Source organism: Tripterygium wilfordii, chromosome 16 (genome assembly GCF_013401445.1).
Source record: "Tripterygium wilfordii isolate XIE 37 chromosome 16, ASM1340144v1, whole genome shotgun sequence".
Taxonomy (NCBI): domain Eukaryota; kingdom Viridiplantae; phylum Streptophyta; class Magnoliopsida; order Celastrales; family Celastraceae; genus Tripterygium; species Tripterygium wilfordii.
This window is the reverse complement of record NC_052247.1, coordinates 543,725-565,000: the sequence shown is the minus strand read 5'-3', so window position 1 is coordinate 565,000 and position 21,276 is coordinate 543,725. Positions and strand designations below refer to the sequence as shown.

The window sequence follows — 21,276 nt, the reverse complement described above, 5'->3', positions numbered from 1 at the left end:
TTAGCCGTAAGCATCCTTTTCATTCTAGACCAAAACCGAATTTTATCATTGTATTATTGTTTTCGATCAAATTGTATTATGTCCCACCAATAGCTGCATATTCACTAAGATTATTTGATGCAAGTTTGACCTTCTCTCTTCCAATATTTTCATATAATAAAAATATTTTTCCAAATCAAACAACCAATTCAAATAATATCTGATTTTGAGCCTTTTCAAGTAGAGAATATCGTTGTATCTTTTTTGTTTCAAAACATATGGATCAACAGATTGGTTTCGTGCAACATCACGAACGTTATACCCATTGAATGAATGATTCTGGTAGACTTTGAGTTGATTAAGCATACCTACTTTGAGTTGATTAAGCATACCTTTAATCTCCTCCGTCCCTTCCGAAAATCATTCGCTCCTCGCCCAACGACTATAGGGTTTCTCCTTCCTTCGTAGTTAGCCATTGAAGCAAGGTAACTCCTTGCTCCGATACCAACTAAACGGAGCGTGAAAGTTAGTAAGAAGGGATTTGATCACGTCAAAACCCAAAAATACTCGAGCAGAGTCTCTAACAGAGAGCTGCACACGTAATTCTTAAATTCCTAATTTGACTATAATTCTTATTACCTACTAAAACTTCTAATAATTCCATCAGAAATAGACTTTTAATAAAGAAAATAAATAATTAAATTTACACTCCTAATTACGTAAGAAATCTATAAACTTGTCCGACATCACAAGAAGAATCAAAGACAGCAAATTTCGAAACTTTAATAACAAAAAAAGATTACTCATAAATCAAAGAAAAGCTTTCTCGGTGAACAGAGTGATGAGCATGGAAGAGCCGGATAAACACAACCGTTGAGGGAGTCACCTGACTTTGTTGTGTAAAGGCTATGAAGCTAATCTCTACTCCATCTGCATAGTGCCCATTAAAGGACCTTCAAGTGCTGATCCAGGAAAAACAATACGAGGAATGGGAAAGAAGGAGGCATCAATAGATAGAAGGCTTTTTCCCTTAAGGCCTTAACCGTTCCGGAGAGGCTGATTAATCGGGGGGAAGTGGACCATAAATAATGGACAAAAATATATATTTGGTCCCTTAATTATACTCTTAATTTCGTTTTTATCTTCAAATTTTTTTACTTGAAATCATCCCTCAATTATTTAAAGGTACCCCGTTCGTCTTTCAAATAATTCCGACATCAAAAAAATCATACATTGCATGCATGATTGCATCCCAATTGACTTATCTTTTACACATATCATCCCATTTGACTTAAATTTTAGATTTGTCATCTCACAAAATTCTCAAAATATTTAACTTTTCAAAACCTCAAACTATTTTATTGTATAGTTTAAGCACTAAAAGTGCTAAACATTAGTAATTTAGGGATAATATCGTTCACCTTTATCAATTAAGATTAATCCGATATGTCAAATAGACGTCACGTTGGATTTTTTTGACTATTCTCTTATTTGAAGGATAAAATAAATAACTTTCAATAGTTGAAGGATGAAGTTAAAAGCAAAAGAAAATATCGGATGAAAGTGAAACTAAAGTTAAAGTAGAGGGACCAAATGTTATATTTTGCCCTAAATAATAAATTGAACAATATTAGACTTCAATACCGACGTCGTTTCATGCCTCGTCCTCCTTCTCCTGAATCGAACGGGATTTGGTACAAAGCCCTAACCCTACGTCCCTCCCACAACTCAGGTATGTTTCAGAAGTATCTCTGTGATTTGTCAATCAATTCCTATTGTGCTGAATACATGTCCCTATATTCATTCTCTCGCTTCCTTTCTAGCTCAATTCACCACCAAGCCCTCAAATTCCCAACCTTTCACTTCAGCACTGCCGCCCCCTCCTCTACAGAGAAATTCTACAACCACCTTCAAAAGAGCAGCCCCAATGTTGAAAGGATCCTCTCCACAGTCAATGCAAAACTGGATTCGAGATGTGTAAATGAGGTTTTACATAAATGTTATCATAGCCATCCTCAAATGGGCATCAGGTTTTTCATTTGGGCTGGTTGCCAATCCGATTATAGGCACAGTGCTTATATATATAGTGAGGTGTGTCGACTATTCGAGATTAAACGAAAACCCCAAGTCGTTTTCAATGTTTTTGATTCATACGTCAAGGAAAAGTGTGTCATTAGTGTTAAGATGTTTAAAGTTGCTTTGAATTTGTTTAGAGAAGCTAGGCTTGCCAATGAGGCTTTGTGGGTATTGAGAAAAATGACTGAATTTGGTCTACGGCCGGATACTACTGCTTACAATACTGTTATTAGGCTGTTCTGTGAGCCGGGTGATATGGATATGGCTCAAAAGTTGATGGGAGAGATGGGTTTGATTGATCTTTATCCAGATATGATCACATATGCATCAATGATTAAAGGGTTTTGTGATGTAGGTAGGTTGAAGGATGCTAGTGGGTTGTTTAAGGTTATGAAAGGCCATGGATGTCCACCAAATGTGGTGGCATATTCAGCACTGCTTGATGGGGTCTGTAGGTTTGGAAGTATGGATAGGGCACTGGAGTTGTTGGCTCAAATGGAGAAAGAAGGTGGTGATTGTAGTCCAAATGTTGTTACATATACATCGGTGATGCAAAGTTTTTGCGAAAAGGGTAAGGCAATTGAGGCTTTGGGGGTTCTGGATAGAATGGCTGCTTCTGGGTGTGCTCCAAATCGTGTTACAGTTACAACGTTGGTGAAGGGCCTTTGTGTGGAAGGGCATGTGGAGGAGGCTTATAAGCTGATTGATAAAGTTGTTGCAGGAGGTGGTGTTTCATACGGTGAATGCTATAGTTCTCTTGTCTTGTCCCTGGTAATGATTAAAAGACTTGAGGAGGCGGAAAAGCTGTTTAGGAAGATTTTAGCTAGTGGGTTGAAACCCGATAGCTTGGCTTGCAGTATTTTGATAAAAGAGCTTTGCTTGGATGGACGACTAATAGACGGGTTCCACCTATATGAAGCAGAGGAGAAGGCGGGGTTGTTCTCCTTTATTGACTCTGATACATACTCTATTCTATTGATTGGACTTTGTAAGCAAAACCATATGTTGGAAGCTGCATATCTTGTGAGGTCTATGCTTGAGAGAGGGATCCGATTAAGAGTTTCCGACCTTAACCAGATTTCTGAACATCTGAAGAAATTCGGAGACAAGGAGCTAATCACACAATTAGCGGGGATTGTGAAGTAATTCATAGAATGAAGGATTAATAATAACTTGTCTTCAAGGCACCGTAATAGTGCGGGGATGAGATTGCTAAGTTTGATATTCTAAGTTGAGGGTTGACATCCAGAAATGAGTGTACGATTTTCACTTTTATTTTGACAGGTAAACACAATGCGTAAAGTTCATAGAAATTCTTATTTGTTGCTTGTAGTGTAGTGCTTCTTAAAAAATACTGTGAATTCTTCTTGTGTGTAAAGAAAAAACTGTTTCCAAATGAATTATCGGTCTTTGATTTCAAGTGTCAATAAGATTTTATAGGGAAGCGAGGGGTGTCATTCATCATTATTTTGTGTTGTCAGCACTGGCATGATTATATTCCTGAACTGATCCAATAATGTTCACTATATATTAGATTTAGTTTCATCTGTAGTAAAAGATGTAGTTCAAGAATGCTGTGGCATTTATGTACTTAGGCTTTGTGCAAAGGAAGCTCAGTGATATTTTCAATTCCTGATTTAGTTTCCCACTTTTGAATAAAGGCTTGGCCATCATCGTTCTTCTTCTGTTGTCTTGGAATTGTAAAGCCAATTTGGTCGGATGCGCATGTGCTACCTAGTCGGTGCTTAAAATGAAAACATGAAAAAGAAAGCCTCTAATCATTTATTTGATTTTTTTTGGATGTTTACCCGATTTTCTTTGATTTTCCCTTCTCTCTAGGTACAACACAAGCAGATGATTCCTGAAGCTGCATATGAGTACTTGCAGAATCATTTCAGTGACAGGTATTGTTGGCCAAGGCTTTTCGCTTCTTTGTAGTTGTATTATTATTACTACTATTGCTGTTCGATTCATGAACTTTATTACTACTGCTCTTTATTGCTGTCCTAAGTGGATCATTATGGTAATTGATTATAGTATGTGTTTCTAAACTGGCATAACATGTCATTCAGGATCGTAAATGTGATACATTTGAGCTTTCAAGTATCATTCTTGGTGGCGCCTCTTTTTCTCTGACAGTCTCCAGCCCCCAATATAGTGTTCCCATTACTTTAAATATGCCCAAATTATTTTACAGTGATGTCATTCAATGTAGCTGGACTTAGCCAAGTTGATGTTATCTTGAAACAATGGTGATTTTAACATCAGATGCTCTCATTGTTTTCCACTGTAGGCTGTTCAGGAATATTAGCTTCGTAAGGCGAAGGTTGGTGTTTTCTCCGGCACCATGGCAGACCAAATTTGGAAAACCCAGCCAAAGACATCGTTGTTTGAATCAGGCTCTGTAGTATTTATAACAGAAGCGTATCTTGATGGGTAGAACCATTTCTGGAGTCAGATGTCATGGGAAGTGAGTTATGGACAGATTTTAAGTGTTATTTACCATGTTAAGAGTTTCGGTAAGCCAGCTGCGAAAAATGGTGGTCTGCCTGTGGCTCCTTTGCTGCTCCTACCAAAAGTTTCCAACTGGACATATAAGTAGCTGATCATTTAGCGCGATTGGCGTATGTTACGCACATCCCACATTGTCTAGACGTGGGAGTTTGGTGCAAAATATAAGTGATGCTAGACTACCTTACTTATGACAACTGATTTTCCTAAGTTTTTGTGCTGCAATGGGTCTGGGCTCAAGAAAGGCAAAGTCGTCCTGGCCTAGCTCAAAGCAAACAAAGTGTTGCAAGGGTGGGTGGGCTCCTTATCAGCGTATTATTGTCCAGGATTGTGCATATACTGTGAAGGCACCTACTACTCTGAAGATACTGGACAAGTTTTTTTTCCCTGCTCTCTCTTCTTTTTCATATGTTAAAAATAACAAATAATGTTGTTTTGATAGGCAAAATAACAAATAATGTTGTTACTCAAGAAATGATTTTTTCCCTTCATTTGATCCTTTGTAAATAGGGTTGTTTTGAGTGTAATTAAGTTTATTCTCCGTTTTTTTTTGAACGGGAGAGAGGATTCGAATTCACCATCTTTACCACTCCAACTAGTGGTTTGTGAGTTTATTCTCAGTTGATATTACGTTTAGCGACAAATTAGTAATGACAATAGTAAACCACCCTTCTTTTGTGATACTTATTTCCTTAAATATAAGAAGACTTCTAAAATTTTGACGGCCCAAGTGGGCCGGGAACGCCAACCCGTGAAGAGGTGCTGGGCCGGGACGGGCTGACGGGCTTGAGGCCCGTTTGCCACCTCTAGCAATAGAGTGCCATTCATAAAACGTTGCCGTTCCGGTTCTAATTTCTATCAGCCAAAACCTCTCCGTCGTCTCCACAAAACCCTAAACTTTTCTGTTGATTAGCAATCTGCTGCTGAAGAAGACTCTTATACCTCTCAAAATTCTGCGTTTCTCTCAGTGTTCTGTCTCTATTTCACTCCCTTGAAATGTTGCGTAGAAATATTCGGTTGAGGAGGGAGTATTTGTACAGGAAGAGCTTGGAAGGCAAAGAGCGATTGCTGTATGAGAAGAAGCGGAAGATTAGAGAAGCACTTGCAGGTTCGAATTTTTTTTTAGAAATTCCATTAATTTATCATTATTTATGTGTGAATGTCAATGAGTTTCTGATTTTTGGGATTTTTTTTTTGTTTCAGAGGGAAAACCAATACCTACTGAACTCAGAAACGAGGAGGCTGCTCTTCGTCAAGAAATCGATCTTGAAGATGAAAACACTGCTGGTTAGTTTTCTTTTCTCTCAGTGTCTTTTAACTTCAAATTCTTGCTTCTTGATTACCTATGTAAGTTATGAGAATTAAAATTTTCTGCGTTCACTTTCGATTTTTTTATTGCAATTCCAAGAACAATAATATTGCCCTAATGTTTTGAAATTAAAGGAGTTAAGTTTTGGCATTGGTGGTAGATGTTGTTACATTTGTTGAATGAAGTCTATGAATTTAGTTGTAAACTACGCGAAATCTCGAGAGGTACAGCAGCAACCATGATTTCTTGGAATGATTATTGCGCTCTTATTATCGTTTTTCTTGAACTCCTGTTAAAATGTTAAATAAAGTTTTCCTCTTTGGTGCTGACTTAAAAACTTTTTTGTTCCTCCTTTTTTGGTTACATTTTAGTTCCAAGGACTCACATTGATGATGAATACGCTAATGCAACGGAGAAAGATCCTAAAATTTTGCTAACCACGTCCCGAAATCCAAGTGCCCCTCTCATACAATTTGTGAAGGTTGGTCTTATACTCTTATTTGTAGATCTCAGATATTTGTTTAGCTGTATGCAGAGTTATTTAAGTTTTTCATATTGTTTGCCATGTTTTCGATGATCAATTGTGACTTAAATTTCACTGCCCCTGCAGGAACTAAAATTTGTTTTTCCTAATTCGCAACGGATGAACCGTGGTAGCCAGGTTAGTAGTCTTTGCTATTCTGGGTTTTCTTGATTAATCACTTGATTAATGTAGTTATTTATTTGTGTGTTCTTGACATCTTGTACCTTGGGATGGCATGATGAATGTGCTATTATGGTCAAGTCTTTGGTTTTTCTTTCTACTTTGCTTTTGTTCTAATGGATGCTGACTTGGACATTTCACTTGAGTCATGACCTTATCCGGTGTGATAGTTATAATACTTTTGTAATGTAATTTCAACAATTAATTTTTACTGCTACAATATTCTATATCATAATGCAATGCTTCAAGTTTCTATTCATGCCCTCGATGGTACTATTAAATCATATTCTATTGTTGAAGTTCTGGATTCTAACAATTTGCAGGTAGTATCAGAAATTATTAATGAGTGCCGTACGCGTGATTTCACGGACGTTATATTGGTTCATGAACATCGTGGTGTGCCAGATGGTTTAATTATAAGCCATTTGCCATTTGGTCCAACTGCATACTTTGGATTACTCAATGTGGTCGGTAATTTGAAAAGTTGTGTTTTATTCCTACTTTGTTTGGCCCATCTTCTGTGTTTAGTGAAGACATTTAATCTTGTGTTTTTGAGGTTACAAGACATGACATTAAGGACAAGAAATCCATTGGAACAATGCCTGAGGCATACCCACATTTGATTCTTAACAACTTCTCAACTCAGGTATTGCTATGTGAAAAGTTTTTCAAATTTTGCCTGATAATCGGGAATCATTTCGGTTCATATGACTTGTTTAGAAAACTATCCACACTGATGTATCCAACTTAATTGTATTGTTCTGAGGATGATTTTGTCGCTATAATTAAAGCCTTCCATTAAGAGGATGTTGCAGCAACAATGAGTTCAGTTCAAGCTGTTGCTAACAGAAAAGTTTTCAAATATCACGTTCAGATTGAAATAAGCTTGTCAAACTTATAATAGAATCTTACAGAGAATGGATGCCATGTGCGTTGGGAAAACGTGTTTGGGGGGGATCATCTACACCCCTTTCATCTTTTCTTCTTTTCAAGCTGTTCATTTTCATTGCTTTGGGTTTGATCCTATTTGATCTCGTAAATTTGAGTCTTTTCCTGCTTCCCTTGTAGATGCCATTTTCTACTGTTCTATATATCTCTATGAAGTCCATCTAATAGAGCCAATCTATTGGTCACAGGCTCACAGCTTGTTTGTTCAGTAAAGACTTGATGTTTACTTGATTACCTTGTCATTTGTCTGGTAGCTAGGTGAAAGGACAGCGAACATTCTAAAGCATCTCTTTCCAGTGCCAAAACCAGATACCAAACGCGTTGTAACTTTTGCAAATCAGTCTGACTATATTTCATTCAGGTTGGTTCATTGTTTTTCATGATCAAGTATGATTTTGCTGTTATTATTTTTGAATGTGTGTGAGTGATGAACTGAGGAGACAAGATCATTTTGTTTATGTTACTTGGACTCCATATTTTTCTTAGTTGAACTTTGTAAAGATTGATGTACCTTTTGCGTTGTGGTTGTGCCGTTTTGGACACACATATAGTACCTGTTATTCTTGGGTTTTCCAGCATATAAGAGAGAGCTCTTTCTTTGTTGCTGGCATTTATCTGCATTAATCGAAGTTCCACTGTCATGCTGGTAAATCATGATTTCTCATTGTATACTTAGTTTCTCATTCAAATTACCAACTTGAGTAAATGACTGTAGTATTTGGTTTAAATTTTCTTGTATGATAATGGTCTGGAACTCTGGATGCCACGTAGTTTCCTGATGCATCTTTTCATCCTTCATACCTTGTAATAACTTACGACGGACATGCAGGAACCACATTTATGAGAAGCATGGAGGTCCGAAATCGATTGAACTGAAGGAGATTGGCCCCCGATTTGAATTGCGGCTCTATCAGGTAATTAATAACATATATGTTATTCCAGTGGTGCTTGGTTATTATTATTATTATTATTTTCTTCTTGCTGGAATGAACTATGCCTTTAGTGAAAGTCTTGCAACTTTTGGCAAGCACAAGTGATGATAAACTGTAAATTGACATTTGTATTTGGTCTTCTTTCTCCTCGCTTGTGTTGCAGATAAAGTTGGGAACGGTAGATCAGACTGAAGCTCAGACTGAATGGGTCATTAGACCATACATGAACACAACCAAGAAGCGAAAGTTCATTGGTGATTAACAGAACCATACATTGTTTTTGATCTATATTTTGTCTTGAAGAGTTGATGAGTCTTAAGTATGGGCCAGTCTCCAGTATTGTTACAATTTGATGGAGAAGAATGTTGTACGGAGTTTTAACTGAAAATGTCATAAAATTTTCAGACAATGTGTTTGTTCAGTTTTTGTGTCATAGTCTTGTTACTGTGACTATGACAGCAGCCGCCAGTGTACTACCACAACCATATTAAGGTTTGCTATTCTAGCACAATTTTATTTTTTTTTGCGACTGAGGAGACCTAGCCCAATGGTCACTTTGGGTTAGTTTTAAACCCGGGATGACCATCTCGTAAGCACAATGGGTCACCAATTTAGTATTGAGTGAAAACCTAGTACGCAAGTAAGATTGGGTTGAGGCCCAGAATAAGATTCTTAACCTATCCTAGGAAGCGGGCCCGTGTCATCGGTCCTCCGCCCATGGAACTTGAGAAACCCTAAAGAATTATGTCTCGGCTTGAGCCTTCAATTTGAAGGATCTTTCACCTCTAAGTCTGATGATATAATCACTATGCTATACCTAGTTTTCTACCACAAAAATGTGCTTTGGAAAGAGTGAAAGACTGGTTTTCTGCTAGTGCGCTAGTGGTGGTGGAAATTGCAACTTCTTACAGTCGTAACTCGTAACTGATGGAGCCTCTCAATCTTAGGTTTGAGGCCTTCGTTTCGTCGTTTGTCTCAATCATGCGGTGTCAACACCTGCCAGAGACACCTTCAGCAGTGAGGGAAACAAAGAAAGGGACAAACAACGTCGTTAAGCTTAGGTACCGCATTTAAGGTCCCCAAAACGACGTCGTTTTGGGATGACCAGATCTCCTTCCACCGGATTAGAATGACTGCAAAGGGAAACATTCGTTACAGTACCAATACAAAACCAATGGAAAACATGGTTTCAGAATCACTTCCTTACCAGAAATATTTCTTCGTTAAAATTTTCATCCACAGCACCAAACATGTCCTTTTATAGCACAGATGAAATAGCAGTCCTCAAAGAAATTATGGGACTTGGTTATAAACTATAACAAATTGTTCTGTTTATCAGAGGTCAGATGATTTGTCTAACTATAAATGTGCCCATCACCACTGCAGTGTAAAACTCTATCGTTTAACAAGGCTTCACCTAGTTGTTACCTGCATGCGTAGTCAACTACTCCTCCATTGTTTCCCCATTGAGATTACCTTCAGGTGACGCGTCATTTTCTGCATTTGTTACACTAGTAGGTTGGCTCCCAGGAGGCAGGTCTCCATCTTCACTGTCTGTAACATCATCCATCTTTGTAGGTTCCTCCGGCGGGTTTTCATGAGGCACATTACCCATTGTACTATTCGACTCTACGTGCATATTGGCATCCACTGGATGTGGCCATTGTGTAGAATTCTGACTGCTTTCATCCGCCTCCAAGGGACCTGTCGACGGAGCAGCTTCTCCCGCATATGCAGCATAATGATTAAAATGATACCTCATCATCTGTGCCTGATCCAATGTATTATATATTCAGGGAATAGTCAGTTCAGTACCACACAAGATAATGAGTTTATGAAAGCAGAAACTTTAAGATAGTATTATGATATCAAGTATCAACTACGTAAAATGGCCCAAGCTCCAGTATGATTTTTCCAAATCAGAGTATGACAGGAGTTACTAAAACCACTACAAAAAAAATATAATCATCGTGTCGGCAGTGTTACAAGCATTACAGAGAACGTCTCAAGTACGACAGGTTGACAGCTCATATCAGTTATTGAAAACCACTACAAACAAAATATATAAATTTTTCAGGAGAATGGCACTTGCCCTCCCATTCTCATCTTAATTGTAAGTAGAAATCAAGGCATGGAGCATGCGTGAACTTACTTAGAACATAAAATAGACACTGCAAGTGAAGAGAAACAAACCTGATACAAAGGATTCATTTCAACAATCCCACCCATCTCCTCAACACCACTAACAAGATGAACAGATCCAATGTCATCAACATGGCGCTCTGTGTACAGTGTAACTTCACTCAGATTGATGGCAAGGTGGTCAGGTCTCTTTAGCAGAAGCTGGAATGTAGGTTGCAGCTCATAGCATTGCTCAAACAGCGAACGGCGGCAAAACACATACAGGCCAAGTCGCGCACGAGACATGGCAACAACCAATCTTCTAACATCACGAAGGTGACCGACAAAGCGAGTACGCACAAGAGACAGCAAAATAAAATCATTTTGCTGCCCTTGAAACTTATCAACCGTGGCAATCTGAAGATACAAAATGAAGAGTTATCGGTGCAAATATGAACACAAAGTTCCAATTCAAGAAATTGCAGAAATAATACATGCAGATGGCTTCAAAGAACTCTCCCAGCACATTTAACTCATTAAAGAGATGGAAATACCATCTTTTGTTGGAAATTCTGCCACCATACAGCATTTTTTTGGAGGTCCAGCCCCACCTTTGTTGGCCACGATAAGCCTTTCCATTAAAAGATTGGATCATAGAATCAAATTTTATTGTTGTAAGGAATGTTCCAACACTAAAACATTAGGTTGAAGATTCCAACTAACCCTTCGCCATTAAATTAACTCTATAGTTCAGAACTAGTATAATATTTAACAGAGCAACTCATTACCTGTATGACTGATAATACTACTCCAACTGTAATGTAAAACAATCATAACTGTCAAAAACCTTTAATTTGGGTCCATTACCTAACTTCTTGAAGAAGAAAAAAAAGGAACTGACCTTATGGGGTGGACCAATGAAGTCATACGGGACACATCTTCTCCTGACAACATCGCGAATCAGAAGTTTTTGGCCATTGTAAGTTGTCAAAATGGATATCTTACTTGATGGATACCCTAGCAACCGCATATATATGTAGACACTGACCACGTATTCGGCCTCCCCCTCGTTCTGATAAAACCAAGGAGAAGGCGCAGTCTCTCCTCTCCCATGGTAATCAGGCACATCCACCAACTGATATTCATAGGAAAATCCAGCATTTGCCCTGTGGAATATTGCTTCCTCCTTTACATAGGGAAGGTCTCCCAAATCTCGATATCTCCAGTTATAAAGTTTGGCTATGCTTGGCCTGGCTCTACCCTGGGCATTGAGCTCAATATAAGGTATACCTAGACGAACAAACCTTGTGAACAAACTCTGATCCATATGACTGTATTTCTGAAAAGCCATATTCTTCACAACAGGAGGCAACTGGTGATGATCACCAATTAGTATAGCGCGCTTCAGCCGTGCAAGACCATCCTCCTGTCTTTGAAGCAACATTGGGATGAAGGTTTCAATCTCCAGTATCTGAGCACTTTCTTCCATCAACAAGTTGTCATATTTGAAACCTAACTGAAGAAAATCCTTTCTCTTAAGAGCTGCATGTGTGCAAGTCATTGCCACTATCTTTGCCTGCTTGGTCATAAGGTAATTTGCTCGATCAGCTGTTGACTTGAGCAATTCAAATGCCCTGCACTCTTCCAACTCTTGGAACATGGTCTGCAGATGACGAAAGCACCCTTCAGCAGCTCGCATGTCGTCCTCAAATGACTGACCCATAAAGACAGGCTGAGGAGTATTGGAGAAGAACTCTTTGAATGGGAATCGGTCTTGGACAAAGGTTGGCTTATCTCTATTACCCTTGCATGCATCAAGGAATTGCTCCCATCGTGAATATACATGAAGTAGCCAAAAATATCCAGCACTTTCACAAGTATATCCTACATCCTCAGGTAGTAGGAGAGATCTTGCAAGCCGCTCCACTTCAGCAAGCAATTCTAATCGTCGAACAAGCATCGCATTTACGCGGCCCTGTCTGCTGAAGTCAAGATCAGTTGCGAGTTCTTGTTCACCTTGTCCCAGACGAAGCAGATAGCGCGCAGGTACATCTCTCTGAGACAGTGTTAACAGTCATGAGTGCTTAAGCATTAAGAGCTCCAAAATCCAACGAACTGTAAAAATGGCCATTTCTAGTATTGCACAAAACAAAGAACTATCACCGTAATATAAAGGGAATAGGAGATTAGCTCCATAAAGATCAACTTAATTCTCATACCTGCATTATCTTCTCAAAAAGGTCATTCAGCGCCTGGTTTGAATGAGTGATTATTAACGTTCTCTGAGAAGGACAATTGTGATAGAGGACATTCAATATCTGCACAGCTGTGTCAGTCTTTCCAGTACCAGGAGGACCCACAACCATGGTTAATCCAGGTTGGATGCCTGAGATAATTGCCCCTATCTGAACGGCAGAACTATAAGTTAGCCTCTTGAATGAAATTTTCTTCCATTAAAAAATTAGTTCCAGTCTCTCCAAGATTAGCAAGACTCTTATTTAATTCTGAATTTGTTCATCACCAAAAGAGCTTAAGCAAATCAACATGCACTAATGATACTTGAGAAATACCAATGTCCAGAACAATCCAAAAGAAGGATATAATAAAATCAAACTCAAAAGGATTCCTCTCATTACCTCCTTCATAAGGGCACCCTTCAGATCAGACATCAATGAGTGAAGGATCAAAAAAATTTCATCATATGTTCAATTATGAAAAGCTAGGGCATAATATATTTCAAAAGAATCCTCACAAGTAAAACCCAGCATCAAAATGTTTTGCAGCACTCATCCACTTCAAATTTGAATAAACAGGGAATCAGAAAACAAAGGGTTCATGAATCATGAGACATTCATATAGAGTATTAATATATTAGATATCTAGCTTCTAGGTATGAATGTCTTGTACAAGAACAAATCTAGTCCAATGATAAGTGAAATGAACATTGGAGGTCTCAGGTTCGAAATCCCTGGAGCAAATTGGATTTAAAAGACAAAGGTGGTTTGTGAGGGGGTTCAATTTGCTGGGCGGATACAATGCAGCCATACCAGGACATCCACGTAAAAAACACCAAATGTTTTGTCACAAATATAAGAGGTGTTCACCGTGCTAGACAACTCACACCTCACAATAGCCAATTATGATCTAATAAAATAACTTCCAACTTCACCATCTTCATATTTTGAGGCCATCAACAAAACAAGCAATTGAAAAACTTCATACTTCGCTCAATGAAGTATGAACTGCCTCATTCATTCTTCATCGAAGATTGTTAATGTTCAGTTTCTAACAAATTTTATCACCTTTATTCCTCGTAGTTGATTATCAAAGAGGGAAAATTGAAGTCGATGTCGCATCTTAAATATCAAGGATTCGTTTAATTATGTACATCCTTTACTTGAGTAACCAAAAACCTTAACCACTAACACACAAGCTATGAGTCTCCTGCAACAGTTTTGAAGCATTAGAAGGTTGATATCAAAAGGTAAACAAATGAGACTATACTTACAAAGATCAATGAAAACTTCTACTCATTACTAATCCCTAATGATGGTGCAGCACTAGCAAAAGTAGAATTTAAGCTTAAGCAGCAATGGCTAAAAACCATGCAAGTCGAAGTTGAAGGAAAATTAAGTTCCAGTATGTGGGATAAGATTTCCAAAAACCTGTGTCGGTGTATATCTGACGGAGTTCTGCTTTGGCTGGTCCTGGGGATAAGGACCTGGATCAGGAGGAATGTATGCCTCGACAATAAGTTTTTCTTTGTGAAAATCAGCATCTGTCATGTCATTATTCGTTGAATCAACACTAGAAATTTTATTCCCAGGAACAGCATGCATATCTCCTTTCAGTTCTTTTGGAACCTTAATCCGAAATGGGGACTTTGGATGCAAATTCTCCGAACCATCTTTATTTATGAAAGAAACCTAGTAAGACAGAAAAATACTATAAACAAAAGAGTTCTTCACAGTGCATCAAATTATCCAGCCAGATTTAAAAGTACACCATAATCTTCCATCATCATAAGCAGGGGGGGGGAAACAATACCAACCTGAAAACCCGGAAAACACTCTTTCAGATGGTTTGCATCAAGAAATGTATCTTTAAAATCAACTTCTTCCAAAAGATCAGGCATATTAGTCCACTGTGCAGCAGAAGGATTTCCATACCCCAGAAATATGTTATGCAACCAATCAGGAACAATACAATATTCATTCATAAGATCTCTGATAGATTCTAATATTGCTTTGAAATTGTTTTCTTTAGGTTTCCTTCTCATCAATACATTAAATGTACCATAAACATCTTCCGCGCCTTTCTCAGCAATATCAGTGACATCCATGTGGTACTGAGCTGTATCTAAAGCAACAGTAACAGTTCTTAGTTCACCTTTTGGTGGCTTCCACTCATCGCGCTTAATTCTTCCAGTGAAATCATTCATAAGAGTTCCTTCCTCATCACGGATCTCAATAATTTCACATCCCCGCACATATTGAAGGCCAAGCCTCTGTGGCACACCAGCCTTGGCGGCTTCCTCTGCACTTAGCGGTTCAAATGAAGGTCGAATAGAAAGTAAAAATAAGACATCATGCTCTTTAAGGGCATTCCACTCTGACCTTATATGTGTTCTATAACTTGAAATGCTAAAGGTAACTTCCGCTGTCACAGATGATGGCTTGACTTCACCTATATTTGGCTGCTTTACCTCAGTAATCTTAAATTCTCTTATTGGCACAGCCATTCTTGACCAACCACGAAAAGCAGTTTCTCCCTCATTATTAACGTGGGCAAGAAGATGCGGTACAGCTTCCTGAATATCCTCTCGGATCTCATATGTTGATTCAAGACGGAAAAGATTGAAGTTTCTGAGAAGATAATCATGTAGTGTTAAAAATTGGAGATTAAGTTTTGGAAGAGCCAAACAACCTTCCCCAGAGTAATTGATGCTGGGTACCAGGCTCTCATCCCACATAATCTGCTCGTTTGGATATAATGGAAGAGCATTTATAGCTTCTTTCTGAGACTGTTGTTTTTCGAAAAAGGAAACCATAACTTCGACAAGAAAATCAACTCTATCAGACCATGGATCTTCCCTTGACAACAGTTTGAGCTGCATATACACGTAAATGACATAAGCACATAGTTTAAATTTAAATGAGATCATCTCCACTTTTGATGGTAATGCATCCAAACACATCACAAATTAAGTAGAGTAGAAGCATTCTAATGTCTGGAAGGGGTGGTAACCTGAATAGTTTCTTAGAAGCTTTTGACATTACTACCATTAGCTAATGTGTGTGGGTAGCACACTTTGTTTTTTTTTAAAAAAAAAATGTTTTAAGAGCACCAAGGAGTTGCAACCACATTGATGGCCACTCATCTAGCATGTGTAGAAAAGGGGGCCGTACAACATAAAATGCTAAAAAATAAAAAATGGCTAAAGATTTCAAATGATTGCAAAAGTAAGGAAACTAAATCTTTAATCAGTTTGAAGGAGGAAATACATGCATATTCTACAGATTTTTATATAAAGGATTGGTCTTCCAGGAATCAAGCTAAGGACCCTGAAATAGAACTTCAATCAGCCATTACACTACCTTACAGCAGACCAAATCTCTTAATTCTTCAGGAGATAGGACAGACAATTTCTTTGAGAGACTGGCACGCTTGTTTATTGAGCCAATGTTGGCCAAAGAAAGTTCTTGCAGCTGCAAGCCCCCAAAACAAAACATTGAAGAGATTAGATATTAACAATATGAGATGAATATGACAAAATTTTATCAAACCTGAAAACCAGCAACATTAACTGTAAAAGAGCAACATAAAATTACATAGAAGAATACATTAGAGCCAGCTCAAACAGACCTTCGGTATTTTCTTGAAAGCAAACAGCTGAAAAGCCTGAAACTTGTCATAATGAGATTGGAGCACTTCATCATCTGTCAGTTGTGTCCCAACATGATCATTGATCTCAAATCCTTCATAGAACTGTAGCAAGTCAACCAGTTGTGCAAAAAGTTTCCCCTTTTCATGCCTATAGAGAGCACTTAAATGGCATTTTGCAACAACCGCTACATCAGCTACCAGAGGCCTCAAATATCTATAAGCACCAATGACAACAAACCCCATAAACAATTAGTAATGCAAAGTTTAGATGGAGACGGAAAGAAAGAGAGAGAGAGAGAACAGAACAAAACATGGCGGAAAAGTTCCCAACTATTCATGAGCACTAGGAAAAAAAGGCCAGTTGCCTTTACTGAAGTGATTCCTTAAGAGAAATCATGTAGGACAAAGTAACCAATGATCAATGTCTACAAAAGTCCATGGAACAATTCCCAATGAAAAAATATGACAAATTCCAAAGAAGGAAAGGGAAAGTGTTATAGTAACCAAGCTTTAAAACAAATAGCAATCATTAAAATAGAACAGTCTAAAACCACCACCCACTTTGAGCTGTTACTAAGTTTTTGCGATATTACATTTCTGCATGATTTAATGTTTTCTAATTGTTAAACTAAAAATTATGAATACAATATAAATGGACCATATATTTTGGAGTACCTTCGCAAATTTGTAGACTTTCAATTAGTTAAAATGGTCATATTATAGTTACATATATACTATATAATTCGATAATCAAATCATCGATGGACAGTTCTATAAACAATTTCTAGCAGAATCTTTAACTCCTTTATACTTGAACAAAGTATACATGAAATAAAATTCATAGGATAACTAAATATTATTTATTTATATCTCAAACAACTAATGCCAATTTTCCTATAAGATGAATATAGTCCAAGATTAATCTTGTTTGAGATTGTGTCTTTCGATCCCACGCAAAGTAGAGGCCTAAACTATTTTCTGTAATATGGGAATAGATAAGAGGAAAAGGAGATACAAAATAAAATGAGGAATGATATTATACCTCCTTGTTGGAAGTTGGCTTAACAAATCGATAAGAAATTCCATAGACCTCTCACAGTATAAGACACAAGCATCATCCCCTTGCTCACCATCACTGTCAACTTTGGGAAAAACCTTGGAATCAAGCACCTAGTAACATTTGAATCAAAACAAAATACAACAGATTAGTTGAGAATCCTTGTAACATTTGAAGAAAAAAAACTCACAACTACTAAGCTGTAGTAGGAAATTTACCTCTAGAAACTCTTCAATCAGATTTCTCAAAAATTTCACTTCCAATAATGTTGAGGGGTCAAAATTTTCTCCCCGATTCATGGCCTCCTTAGCCTCTCTCTTCACTATTCTTTTCCATTTCTTGATCAAATCTGGATTGAGACAAAGCTCCGTCTACAAATTAGAAGAAAATAATCTTGAGCATGTCTGCAAAGAATTTAAGCTAATAAGACATCGAATCATCCTCAACTTTTAAGAAGTACCTGAAAGCGTCCAAATGATAAACTGTGCCAAGATTGCAAACTAGCTAACCTCAGGACAGTGTCACTGACAATTTCATCCTCTAAACTCTGTAAAAAAAAATCAGCAGAGAGAGAGTGGGAGGGGAAGGCAGCGAAAATGGTTAGATGGAAATCTAGTCGCATTACAAGTGAAAGCAGAAGATTCATCAAATAAATAGCATCATCATCAAAGTCTTTATCCCAACAATGTTGGTAAATTCCTTCAGATAATATACATAGTGTTTTTTGATAAATCTGATAAATATACATTTATAGCTATTATTTGGTCCGTCACGCTTGTCTAGACTATTGAATTTCTGTGTTTTGATTTATTACTCTAATCTGTTGATTGATACTCACTGATGAGGCAAAGCTAAGTTTGAAGCCCATTGGCCTTGCTTTTGGCAAGTAAGCCCAGTTGATAAATGTAAGCTCAATTCAAGGGGAAAAGAAAAAGAGCCTCGATCTGTAAATAAGTTCTTTTAAGCTAGGTGCAGTAGGTGTGCCTTGCACTTGGTGTGAAGTGCACAGCTACTGAAAGGCATGCGCCCAAGGCTGGGCAAGGTGCACACCCCTCGCCTAGAGCCTCAGGTATGCCTTTGACAACTATGGGTTAGCTTAGATCTCACAGCAATAAATATCACCAGCACACATTGCAGCCTTTAATTTATACTCAAAAACAGGGTTTCCAAGTTCCGAAAAACGCATCACAAATAAGAATTCACATAAATCACATCACAAGTCATCACCTATAATGAAGGATACAATTTCCTAGCTTCCAACCTGTTTAAAAAAAGGAACACATAATATCTGCAACAAAAAGAAAAGGCATTCCTATCCCTCAAGTCTTAAGTCATTTTCTTGTTCCCATCCTTATTTTGAGCTCCAATCCCACAAAAATCTAGGTCCACCTCAATTCAGAGTAACTAGATATCAACTTCATTGCACCACACAACATCCTTTCACTATTCCACGTTGAAAGACTCATTTAAAATTTCATATGCACATGACTAATAACAAAAATAACAAGCAAGAATAGTTTAAATCCCCTGTAAAATTTGCAGGTCCACCACTCAAAACAAGTAGATATCAAAAGCGTTGGACATTACCCCGCCTAACTTGAATGCTAGTAGAGACCAAGAACCAAACAGGTTAATGAGTATGAGATATGAACATGTAAATAAACTACATATTAACATGTTAACTTACCTGAAAAGCATTAATCGTAAAAACCATGTAATTTGTCTTCTCTGCTATGCTCAAGTGTCTTCCCTACAACCATATTGCAATATAAAGGAAATAATTAATTAGAAATGGAAAATGAGAAGAGAGGACATGATGACTAAAATATAAAAAATTGCAATTACATAACATGACATGACTTCACTAGACTAGAGTCCTATGGTTCTTCAATTTGAAAGCAATACTTGAAATACAAATTCATCTAGTTTCATACAATCCACGCAAAGAGTGTACATACTAGCAAAATTCTTCCCCAACCTTTTCCCACTAAAAGCCTGTCCCAGAGGCGCGTAACAGCATTGTTTGATCATGTAGGTTTGAGGAACATTAAATAGCATGTGTTCATATTCTTAGGCTTAACGATTACCCTTTCACGTATCTCCTCCATACTCGTTCAACTTTCGGAAGAAAATGAGATATGACTTACCACATTATATACTTCAAATAGAAGGTAGATGACACCACATGTTTTTGTTTGAAGAAAATTTTATGCATTCAAGTTCTCCTATATTTCCAAATTAAAGCTGAATAAATATTTAGTTCTGTGTTTTAAATTGATAGCACATATAACTAGAATAAAAAAAAAAGAGAGACATTATATTGAATTAAAAAGAGAGAACAATTCCTCCAACCCCAACCTACCAAGTTAATAAAGCAATTGACAAGATGCATTAAAAAAAGCCAATTGACAAGATACTCAAGTTACTATTATTCAAGGAATGGGCACAAACCTCCTTCAAACGTAGAACCCTCTCAAGGAAACCCTTAAATACATCTCTTCGATCATAAAAGCATATCCAGGCAGCCACATTTTCTCGAAACTGAAGATTTTCAAAAAGTAAAGAAATATAAAAAGAAAAGGCTCATAAGTTCCATGCTTCCTTACTAATTACATTAAATCAACACAAACGGAATAAAAATGAACATCTGAAGCCTTATCTTCTGAGGCTTCACAAAAATACTACAATAGACCACAGAAATATTAGACAATGGTCCTATAAATTTGATCTTAACGCCCACTCTTCACTCAACTAGAAACAGAGTGAAAAATCCTTCATTCCTTTCAGCGAACTAACAATTTAAACAGACAAAGGCAACGAAAGAAATTTGAAGTTGAGTTTCTTTATCCAACACATTCGCATCAGCAAATGTTCATAATTCGAATTCACTCTCCCATGTTACCCCTTTCTTACTGTTACTTAAAGGCTACAAAAGACTCTAAATTAATGATTCCATCTCTTCTACTCATCTCCTAAAATCTCCCAAAATCAAACAAGCTGCATTTGTATCAATACATTAACATACATGTATTCATACGCATTTAACTTGAAACTCGTTCCAGTACCTTCTCATTGATCATGAGTATCATCGACATAACATGCTCAAACGTTGCAGTCTCAGGATCAAAATTGGGCCATAAATAGTTCTCCAGATACTGGCTGACCTCCAAAATCATCACCCGCTGCAAAGGCACAGGCTTCCGGCCAGATGTCACCAACAACTCCGTCTCATATATCTCCTTCACCAGCTCAGGATCGAATGGCTTCTTCTGCTCCTCCTCGCTTGTCGTCATCCAATTCGAAGCCGCAATCTGCGTCAACCGATCACGCTGGATCTCCGAGAGAGTCATCGAGTTAGGAAGACTGGACCCGGGTATCGACTCCACCTGTGGCACGTCACCTTGGTTTTTGGGCAACTCAACCGGGTACTCTGCCACTCGGTGGCGCTTGAAATCGTACGCGCCAGTGCCGTAAACCTTAGTCATGACTGAAACACACACTGGCTGCGAATTTGCGAAGCTGTTGAGCTACAAAGGAATATTTTACACGACAACTTCAGAGAATGGCATGCATCAGAGCTGAACTTACACCAAATAAGAGTATAGTGACAGCGAAATTTGGGATAGAATTCTGAATTGAGGGTCTTGGTGCGGATGATAAACCCTAAATCATGAAGAACCCATGTCTGGATCCCAGGACATGTACTGGAGATTCGGATCAGGTTTCAGAATCCGACACTTATGAATTATGTTTA

General features: G+C 37.8%; 3 protein-coding genes across 3 annotated transcripts; 2 read left to right on the top strand and 1 right to left on the bottom strand.

Moving 5' to 3' along the window:
• Positions 1-1,652: 1,652 nt before the first annotated feature.
• Positions 1,653-4,447, top strand: LOC119980479 (pentatricopeptide repeat-containing protein At5g47360). The gene is made up of 3 exons (XM_038823184.1): positions 1,653-3,339; positions 3,895-3,959; positions 4,349-4,447. Exon 1 carries the CDS (start codon positions 1,714-1,716, stop codon positions 3,199-3,201), a length of 1,488 nt encoding a protein of 495 aa, XP_038679112.1. The 5' UTR covers positions 1,653-1,713; the 3' UTR covers positions 3,202-3,339; positions 3,895-3,959; positions 4,349-4,447.
• Positions 4,448-5,416: 969 nt separating this feature from the next.
• On the top strand, positions 5,417-8,969 carry LOC119980569 (U3 small nucleolar ribonucleoprotein protein IMP4). Its single transcript, XM_038823320.1, has 9 exons — positions 5,417-5,674; positions 5,770-5,853; positions 6,247-6,356; positions 6,486-6,536; positions 6,902-7,045; positions 7,135-7,224; positions 7,781-7,887; positions 8,356-8,440; positions 8,622-8,969. Exons 1-9 carry the CDS (start codon positions 5,563-5,565, stop codon positions 8,718-8,720), a joined length of 882 nt encoding a protein of 293 aa, XP_038679248.1. The 5' UTR covers positions 5,417-5,562; the 3' UTR covers positions 8,721-8,969.
• Positions 8,970-9,633: 664 nt separating this feature from the next.
• Positions 9,634-21,236, bottom strand: LOC119980827 (RNA helicase aquarius-like). Its single transcript, XM_038823623.1, has 14 exons — positions 20,588-21,236; positions 19,974-20,063; positions 19,210-19,272; positions 17,983-18,069; positions 17,741-17,893; positions 17,508-17,635; positions 16,445-16,679; positions 16,177-16,287; positions 14,631-15,689; positions 14,245-14,505; positions 12,799-12,984; positions 11,481-12,635; positions 10,652-10,996; positions 9,634-10,229 (listed from the first exon to the last, which is right to left on the bottom strand). The coding sequence occupies exons 1-14, from the start codon at positions 21,005-21,007 to the stop codon at positions 9,903-9,905; spliced, it is 4,620 nt and encodes a 1,539-aa protein (XP_038679551.1). The 5' UTR covers positions 21,008-21,236; the 3' UTR covers positions 9,634-9,902.
• Positions 21,237-21,276: the final 40 nt, after the last annotated feature.